Source organism: Patiria miniata, unplaced genomic scaffold, assembly GCF_015706575.1.
Source record: "Patiria miniata isolate m_02_andy unplaced genomic scaffold, ASM1570657v1 HiC_scaffold_9, whole genome shotgun sequence".
In the NCBI taxonomy this organism is placed as follows: Eukaryota; Metazoa; Echinodermata; class Asteroidea; order Valvatida; family Asterinidae; genus Patiria; species Patiria miniata.
Window position 1 is genome coordinate 881,550 of NW_024037076.1, and position 10,263 is coordinate 891,812.

At 40.0% G+C, this 10,263-nt stretch overlaps 1 protein-coding gene across 1 annotated transcript; it reads left to right on the forward strand.

Annotated features, from left to right (window-relative positions):
* The first annotated feature begins 114 nt into the window (after window positions 1–114).
* LOC119720290 (NACHT, LRR and PYD domains-containing protein 14-like) lies at window positions 115–6,586 on the forward strand. Its single transcript, XM_038189932.1, has 3 exons — window positions 115–205; window positions 434–553; window positions 1,653–6,586. The coding sequence occupies exons 1-3, from the start codon at window positions 115–117 to the stop codon at window positions 4,256–4,258; spliced, it is 2,817 nt and encodes a 938-aa protein (XP_038045860.1). The 3' UTR covers window positions 4,259–6,586.
* The last annotated feature ends 3,677 nt before the right edge of the window (window positions 6,587–10,263 follow it).

Genomic DNA, 10,263 nt, shown 5'->3' on the forward strand with positions numbered 1-10,263 from the left:
ACTGATGTCCCTACCACGATGCAACAATCTGAAGCAGCCTACCAACGGACTGATGTCCCTACCACGATGCAACAATCTGAAGCAGCATGCCAACGGACTGATGTCCCTACCACGATGCAACAATCTGAAGCAGCCTGCCAATTGCAACGGACTGATGCTACCACAACGCAACAGGAGTATGTACCCAACCCCTCAGCTGCAACAGGCGAGTAGTAGCTAGACCACTTGGGCTCAATTTATGAGGGAGTGGAGGGGCATACACCGTACCTCCAACTCACTCACCGACCCAACCACATACCACACCCCAATAATCAGTCGTGTGAGAAGTCACAGCTTTTCAAGCACAGACGACAACTAGAGATGACATTTCGAGTAATACATCATTTTGATCAGCTTTTTGAAATCGTATTGTAATTTTTGCTTCTGATTGTAGATTCCCCACAACGAACTGAAAACACTGGAAACACCGGCTCAGTCAGCGGTAGCAACAACCCTATCATTGTTGGTTCAAGTGGAGTTAACATCAATTACAACTACCCGTTGGAGGGACCAGGTGAACATAATCTTGTTCGTTATGATAAAAGTACGTAGTTTGATGTCTTAGATCCGCGATATCTTCGAGGGTTAGGGACTATATAAACGTGGACACAAAAGGCAGATGGGCAGTTCTGCCAGAGAGTCGCCAATTTATTAGCCAGTTCTTGGCATACACAATATGAGGGCGCTATTTCCAGTGGGTAAAGTCTTGTAATTTGTTCCTCTATCTATGGGCCTTATTCACGAGTCGGCCATATCGAATTGAAAGTTAGGTAAAATCTTAATTTTTTTTAACTTGCGAAGAAAAATGAAAGCAACTTAATTTATAATAAATTCCAGTCTGCTTCAATGAATAATTTAAAGTTTGTAATTGAACATTCCCTTATATTTTAAGCCATATTTAAAAAAAAATGACAGTAAAATAAGGCTGCATTGTGCCTTCATAAATAGTCTGGCGCCATCCCATTCAACAGTTAACAATTAATGAAATACATCCAGGGAACTCGAAAAAAAATGGTTGACTTGTGAATAAGGCCCACTCTCATGTGCCCACGCCAAATAGCGCCGCATATTGAGTATGTTGCATTAATAAAAAACAGAAAAAATGCTAATAAAACTTGAATGACGTCGCACGTTAATTTTGCACAAATGCATGGAATTAAATGCGACTGTTGGAGACAAAATTGAATAATCATGTTTGGTAAACTTGAGTTGCAGAGCAAAGTGGACTTTGTTTAATGGACTCGTACATTGCGATTGACTTCACAAGAAGATCGAAGTAAATCTTGGGCGAGAGATACCCGATATCCAATTAACTTTGTTTTGTGTTCAGCTTTAGTTATCAGTTTTGTGTCTTAATATATGTTTGTAAAAAAAAAGTGCATGCACTATGAAGCAAAATTTGACAAGTTTGCGTCCGCCAGCAGTATAAAAGACAAAACATTCATTTATTTATTGGGCAAATTTAGTTTGTGCACTGCCTTTCCAAAGAAAGGGTAATTCCAAGTACATGTAGTCACTTCCTATGATGTTTTTCATCATAGGAAGACGTTTCAATCTGTTCCAGAAACACTGTTTTATTGAAGACTACTTCTTGTTTGTTTTGATATGAATAGGAGTGCCTGCACCCAGACCTCAGCATAGTCAGAGACAAGACCAAGAACCAAGGCAGAGGACTCCTGATCCTAGCTACCAAGATGTCGGTAACAAGACTAGCGACATTTTGAAGAGAGTTTATAAAACAACAGGCAGTTACGTTCAGTTGTTGCCTGGGGTTGATAATGACCAAATGCACATAGCTGGTATATACACTAAAGTACAGTTAGAAACACGGGAAGGGGTGGCAGTGACTGGCCAGAAAGGAGAAACTGTAAACTCAACAGAGTATGAAAAAATATTCAGATTAAGGACAAAAACTGGGGAACTCATCAAACGCCTTGTTTTCTTTGGCATGGGAGGTGTCGGGAAGTCAACCATTTTTGATAAGATTGCATTTGACTGGGCCGATCAGACAAGCAAAATCCTGAACGGATTCAAGCTTGTCTTTCTTTTAAAGATGTGTGCCCTGTCGCAAAAATCAGATCTCGTTGATTCCACATTCGATCAACTTCTAGGCGAAAAGTCAAAAATAGAAAAAGGTGAACTTGATGAATTCATCCTTGCCAACCCAAATGAGGTCTTGATTCTTTTGGATGGTTTTGATGAAATGACGACCAAAACACTCGATGCCGCCTCATTCGGTTTTATACTAAAAGCACTCAATAGAATAGTATACCAGGAATGTTTCATCTGTGTATCGACACGCCCCTCTCGTCTTGAGACACTGATGTCAACATCACTTGTCCAAAATCCTTGCACACATGTAGAGGTTCTGGGGTTTACCGACGACGATGTTAAAGAATACGTTCAGAAATTCTATGAAAAAATAGATCCCGATAGTGGCAAAGAATTAATCCAAACCGTCGGAAAGTCCAACACGCTGCGTGATTTCGCGACAAACCCAATGTTGCTACTTCTTATCTGCTTGTTGTGGAGGGAGAGTAAACAACTCCCTGAAACAACTTCACGTCTTTTCACTAAGGCAGTAAATTACATGTTCACAAGAAAAGACGAGGACAAGAAGAGAGCATCAGATGTGAGCGTAACAGAGAAGTCAGAAACTTTGAATGCGATAGGACAAACTGCGCTGCGTGGACTCATGGATGCCAACCAGAAATTCTCATTTCAAGAAGATGAGTTTGAACCGAAGTCACTGGACTTAGCACTAAAAGCAGGCATCCTTACCCAGCAGAGAGTTATCAAAAACCTTGAATCCCACAACAATATACAGTTCACGCACAAGACAATGCAGGAATACTGCGCTGCGAGATACTTACAGAGTATACATATGTCAAACAAGGGACTTTTAAAGCGCATGTTGTGCAAAGTTGTACCATCTCAAGAATTTAAAAACACTTTAGGGCAACTTTGTCAGACAATTGAGGGCGTCGTTTCAAATGAGTTTCTCGTTCGTTTTTGTTGTGGTGACAATGAGAAGTGCATGACGGACATCGTAAACTTGCTTGACCTTAAGTTCAATAAAGATGAGTCTAGGTACCAATCAAATATAGTGCAGGCGATATGTCGAAACTGCTTCTTTGAAAGCCAATCAGCAAGGGCCCCACGGTGTCTCACCAGCGATTCGCATATCCCATCAAATATCACTGTGGGTAACAGTAATGAATTTCGCAGTCTCATATACCTTCTAGAAATCATCTGTAGGTCAGACAGCCGCACAGAACAACTGGCACGCGTTGAGACTATTCAGGTTTTTCGCGTGACTCGATATCCGGTCAGTGATTTAGCTGTCGCCCTGGGTTACATGGAAAACCTCAGGGATCTCAGGCTTAAGGAATGTCTTTCAGAGAAGGGCGCTCTTGAGAAAACCCTACCGTCGATATGTAGCCAACACTTCACCATGCTTATCATAGAGGATGGCAATACACTGGGAGGTAGAGCTGCAGAGTGGGCCCCTCATATCAAACACTTGGCAAGCCTAGAAAAACTTCAAATAAAAAGCTGCGAACTACAGGGAACAGATATTAAACACATTGCTTTGGCTGTAGGTGACATGCCAAATCTGACTGACTTGATCCTTGATGAAAACCAGACATTGAGCGGATCGGCTGACTCGTGGAACAAAGAAATGCCGACTCCAATAACGCAGCACTTAAAAAGGCTGAACCTCAGCAAATGCAATTTGACGTGGAAAGACTTTGAATACATTGCCTCGGCTGTAGGTGACATGTCCAACCTGACTGACTTGATCCTGTATGGCAACCGCCGATTGGGCGGATCGGCTGGGTCTGCCAAGAAATTGCCGAAAATGACGCACTTAAGGAGGCTGGACCTGGGCGGTTCCAATTTGGAAACGACAGACATTGAACACATTGCCTCGGCTGTAGGTGACATGCCCGAACTAACTGACTTGGGCCTTACTTTCAACGGGACATTGGCCTCCTCGGCTTTACTGTGGGCCAAGGAACTGCCAAAAATGAAACACTTAAATAGGCTAGACCTGACTTATTGCCATTTGAATGAGACAGACATTGAACACATTGCCGTGGCTGTACGTGACATGCCCGTACTGACAGACTTGAACCTTAACAGCAACTGGGTATTTTCTGATTTGGATGGGTTATTGTCCCACTTTCCGTCGCTCCGGGGTCACGTGAAAACTTAAACTCTATTTCGTTTCATGTAAAACGCTGGGTAGGCCTAATGAAACATTTGGAAAATGCGAAAAACCCAAATTAGGCAAAGTTTGTGAAACCTTTGGTCAATCCCTTGTAAATTGAATCAATACTGACGCACAAAATGCTTGAAGCTTTTGATGTGTCAGTCAGCCAAATATTGGGTGAAATTTTACGATGGGATTGTTTTTACCCCAACTGAGTTGGTTACGAGTTTTGTATTTGGTTGGGCACATAAAAAGGTATATTATCTTGTAGCCCATACAGGTTGCAAAGTGTTAAATTCGTTGAAGTTGGTCATTTCTGGTAGCATTTTTGGTCATTCAATTATTGTTTAAGTTATGTTTTAGCAATGCACACTGTCCTATATTGGTGAATAAGGATTGGCCCCAAATTAGAACAAATGAGTTTACTGTAATTACCCAATTGTGAGTAGCTTGTCTTCAAGCTTTGAATTGCCCATCAACAGGCCATTAATTTGAATGCCGACAGAAAAGCGAAAAATTTGCGAATTTAAAGTTTCAGTTGTCCACAATGCAGCTAATTAGGGAGCTCAAAGTTGAGATACATATCACCTTATCCATGAAGTATTAAAAAAATACTCTATGTTTCAATGTGCAAACAACGAGAGTCCGATACCATTGAGTTGGCTCATTCAAAATAATAGAACGAAATTAAGTTTTTGTTCATGTCGAATTAAAATGAAAATTTCCGAAACGAAAAACACTCAACGGCCATTTTCGGAATCGAAAAGGACAACGTCACGCATATCAATTAAAACTTTATGCAACTTGACGAATTTCGATGCTTTGCTCTCCTTTTGCCGCATCAGTATTCTTACTTCTTTGTAAATGAAGACACATTTCGCGCGTGGTATCAAGCACATGGCAAAAACGCGTAGTCCGTCCAAGATGCCTAACCACCTACGGCGAGGCCTAATCTTTTCAGTTCCACTTTCGGCTGTTCTTTGTAAATGAAGACACATTTCGCGCGTGGCGTCACGCACATGGCAAAGTACCAACACATAGTATTCAGTCCAAGATGTCCAGCCACCGACTTCGTCAAAAACTCCTGGGTCGGATCGACCCAGAATCTAATCTATATTTGCCCAGTCCTTTTCCCGGTCAAAAATGGCACTTTTCTGGGTCAAAATGAACAATAGACAACTATCATTTTTGACCCGGAAAAGAGGCATTTTTGACCAGGAAAATGACTGGGCAGACATAGATTTAGAGTGTTTAGAACCGCTAGGTCTAATCTTGTCAGTTCCGCCTTCGGTTTTTCGGCATGTATTTGAAACAGGTTGGAAATTTTGCTTTTAACGCGAATTAGTTTCTGTTTTGGATGTCATGGTCCTATTTTTAAGTCTTCGGAAGACCACAGGTTAATATGTTCACCAGCAGAGTGTTGGGCAAACAGATTGTTACAAAATGGTCAAAGCCCTTCCTCCAGCTTCTTTATTAGTGAAAAAGACCTTCTAAAATGCGGTTGGGCAATATTCACCAGAAGATGTGAAGTTGATATTTATACACCAAATTGTTTAGGGTGAAAAATTTGGCAAAACTTTCAAAATCTCAAACTTGTGTACAAAATCAGGGACTTGTACAAATTCCAAAGAACAAAATGGATCCTTAAAACAAATGTGTCATTCAAGGACGCCTGTAAATTCAAACATAAACACCGTAACACATTCTCGATTCAGATCGTCAGCAAAGTCACGCAGCGTGTTAGACAATTAACTCATTTAGCTGTTCGCCCCGTGGTTTGTTATCCATTTCAAAGTTGCTCTCATAAAAGTCTCTGGTCAGATTTGACCCCAGGTCAGATTGGACGTGACACTCTTCTGGGTCAAAATGACACTTTACTGATCAAAACGACAATTATCTGTGCCAAGTGACCGCAAATGTGACTCGGAAAAGTGTCATTTTGACCAGGAAGCGTGTCAGGTCAAATCTGACCCGGATTCGTGTCCAATCTGACCCGGGACTTTTTAGAGTGTATATGATTTGCCGATTGTGCATCTGCAAACATTTCAAATTAACTCACAATTTGTAAAGACTTCAAATCTCTACGCGTGTGCAAGAAAACCCCACTAAGTCGATACACAGGTGATGCATGGTACTCGTTGATTTATTATCAAACACTGAGGCTGTATGGGTGGTTTGGTCCATTTCCTTCACAAGTTGAAAAAGGTTGGCCAGACAACAATTTGTATGTATGTATCACGTTAAAACAATGAGTGCGCTTTGGGTGTTTTTTTTTTTGTGGGGGGGATTAATCCAACCATTGATGATTCATGTACATTTTTGTAAATACAATTATATTTTTAAAGACTAGTTGGCATGTACGGAGCTTTTAAAGGGACAAAGGTGAAAAAAAAATGAAAAAATCATCGTAAGAACGAAAAAAATCTGCGTTCGAACGAAAAAAATCTGCGTTCGAACGCAGATCTTCTTCGTTCGAACGCAGATCTTCTTCGTTCGAACGCAGATCTTCTTCGTTCGAACGCAGATCTTCTTCGTTCGAACGCAGATCTTCTTCGTTCGAACGCAGATCTTCTTCGTTCGAACGCAGATTTTCTTCGTTCGAACGCAGATTTTTTTCGTTCGAACGCAGATTTTTTTCATTCTTACGATGATTTTTTCATTTTTTTTTTCACCTATGTCCCTTTAAAAGCTCCGTAGGCATGGAAGTGATGGTATTATATATATTGTGTACAAATATTGAGAGCCAACCACCGACTTTACAATACTGTAATAACACTGTCAATAATGTAAATATATATATTTTTTATTTTAAAGAAGCACATTTATTTTATATTGTTAATAATTTGTATAAAACCTTTGGTGCTAAGATTTGTGTGAAGATCACTTTTAAATACTGTACATGTGAAGCAGTGACTGTTGAAGGGGGATGGGGTTCTCACTAAACTACCAAAATGTGGATACAGACACTTTTGACATAATTTGGATAGAATTAAGTGTAATGTCAAATGTATGTTTTGCAGAATACAAAAACGTCGAATGTTTGACTTTATTCATGAAATTCTTTCAAATGAAGGATAAGTTACTCAAAAGTATAAAATTTCAAATAACATTTGCTTTTGCTGAAATTTTCAGAAGTGGATGGATTTGGGGGTTAGAGTTTTATAGTAAATATTGTTACGCTTACTTGTTTGACGTTTTGTGCTCGTAGATGCTGGAAAAACCAAGAAAATCAATCATGTTCCTGTAGTCTGGTTCCCTGACCCCACTTAAGCAATTGATAGACTTCGGGAACTTGTAAGGTCTTTATAGACTTCGGGAACTTGTAAGATCAGGGCCAGTCTAACTGGCTTGTACCCGGTCATAGGTATGTAATCGATTGCAAACAATGCAGGCTAACTAAATATTGCAAATTGGGGGCAGTATGAGAATAAAGTAAATTTTTCCAAAAAAGAAACCACTTTTCTTGAACATGACCTGGTTCCATGATTTTACAGGATGCTTTAGACTGTCATTCACTAACAATCCAGTAAGGTATTTAATAATAATTTGGAAGTTTTGTTCGTTGATGTTTGCAAATATTGTTTATTTCTTTTTTGAGCATTTTCCGTTTATATCTCTCATCACACATTGATACTAAACAAAACTGGACAATTCTGTTTTTGCAAGAATGGAGTAAATGTATGGATTGCATTAATTGGTTCCATTAATCCAAATACATCATGTTTGTATTTCACGATTGTAGTGTGATCGATCATGTTGTGTCAGTTGTATTCTGTTATGTTGCATTGTACCTTAAAGGGCTCATGCAATGTAATTTTGTAATGCAATCATTAAAAATGCCCCTTTCACAAGAATATTTTGGTGCCTTTTGGCTTTTATGCTGATGCAAGTGTCCGCCATATTCATGAGCGAAAGTGTGATGCCATTTCAGGCAGAAACTTTATGTTCCGACAAGTTTCAGCACCAAAAGTTGCAAGACGTTTTGATATTTAATTGTCTTAAATTTGTATTTCGTTAAAGATTTGTTGTGTCAGTACTTGTAGTACACCAATGAGAATCTCTTTTCACAATGAGCTAATTGTATTTTTCGCGCACACTACAATGTTTTGGTTATATCATTTTAGTTATTTGACCATTTCTCTCGATATTTAACAGACTTGTGTTATATGACGGACGATAACAGGATGAAATTTTTATTTATTTCAACGGATACTTTTTGAGTAATCATCCGGACGCCAAATACATGTACGTTGTTATAATTCCATGAAAGTTTACTTCAAGTCGTGGTGTGTTTTTCGCGCTTAAAACACTATTATTTTGGTAATTTCACTACTTCTCCCAATTTTCAACAGAATAGTGATTCACTTCACACTTAATCAATTTATGAAATTCTGAGTCAATAAAAGAATTATTTCTTGGAAACTAAGTGTGTTGTTTGTCCCGAATAGGAGTTGACTTTAATTTGCTGGGATTTTTGTCAACAGAGGGCGCGCTACACAAATACTGGTCCCCTCCTAAAAAAAATGTCACAAAAAGCAAAGCAAGCATTTCTCTTTATTTCTCGTTCTTTAATTGTTTACATTTTCCTTACTTCTGACAAGCAAAGACATATAATTAATATTGACTAAAAACCTAAATTGGACCTTAAGCTGCTCAAGGTCTTGCACTGTCATTATTGAAGGGCGGCCTCTAGTGACATTGAAGACTTCCCAAAGCATTGTGGGTATTACCGCCATCTTTTCAAGTCGTCTGTCGTACGCACGAGGAAGTGTTTTGTCCCGGTCATTGCAAGTTGAACAAAATTGGAACTCCTTGTCCTTCTCAATGTCCGAGTATCTGGAACGGGATAAGGTAAGGTCTTGTTAACCCTCCTAGTGGGAAGTCAGTATTCAGAGTGAAATGAAAAACCCTTAGAAACCCAGCCTGCAGGTCAGTTTCAAGTGAAAGTAAATGTGTCACACAGAGAGACACTGCACGAGAAACAGCATTGTAGGGAGCAGTGAAGTGCAACTGAATCTGCCTGCTAACACTGAGTTTAATAACACAAAGGATTTGTGCGGCGATTCCAGAGTTGTAATGACTCGAGTCAATGACTCGACTCGAGTCCGACTCGAGTCACATTTTTTGGCGACTCGACTCGACTCGAGTCCCGACGGGTAAATGACTCGACTCGACTCGAGTCACTGCGAGCAAATGACTCGACTCGACTCGAGTCCCTCATCAGAATGACTCGACTCGACTCGAGGAAGGCTAATAAGACTCGAGTCCCAAAATAAAAGCAAAACTTGCTTGCAAAAAATATTTGCAATGACTTACGCTGCGCCGTTCGCGTTGCCAGTTTTTGTTCACGTCACGTTAATGTTCGCGAATAATGTACGTTTATATCCTACCTCCATAATGAAACAACAAACATACACCGTGTCGCGGACTCCCACCTTGTGGTTCTATAGCATGTAATGCTAAACCCGGAACCAGACTTAAAACGCATTTCTCAATCCGTGGTTTCATCATTGGTTTCGGGCGATTTTGAAGTTCTTGGTGGAACGCTGGCTAAATTCATGCCCCGATTTCACACACAAAAATGGATACGGACAGGCCCACCTTTAAATAATCAGAAACAGTTTTGTATAATGCAATTAGGTTTTAACGTTGTCAGCGATCAGCGAACAACAAAATCTAGACCCGAAGCCAAACCAGTTATAAGACCGAAGTTTCACATCTTCTTATCTGTGACGTGAGCTAGCAATGGAAACTGTTGGTTGGGTACCATACAGCATACTTTATGTCTTTGGATTTCCGTAATAGACTGGTGCCTTGTATTCTTTCTCTCTTGTGTTTGTTGCTTTTTATTGTAAGTCAGTGTTCAAATGTTTGTGACTCGAATTGACTCGAGCTAAATACTTGACTCGACTCGACTCGACTCGACCACACTCTGTGACTCGACTCGACTCGACTCGACTCGACCTTGTTGACCTAATGACTCGACTCGACTCGACTCGAGTCACTTC

Excerpts from the sequence above, each read along its gene's own strand:
- LOC119720290 (XM_038189932.1), top strand. The coding sequence starts at position 115 with ATGCAACAATCTGAAGCAGCCTGCCAATTGCAACGGACTGATGCTACC. Across the intron at positions 206-433 it reads CAACCCCTCAGCTGCAACAG|ATTCCCCACAACGAACTGAA; the intron begins GCGAGTAGTAGC and ends TTCTGATTGTAG. Across the intron at positions 554-1,652 it reads CTACCCGTTGGAGGGACCAG|GAGTGCCTGCACCCAGACCT; the intron begins GTGAACATAATC and ends TGATATGAATAG.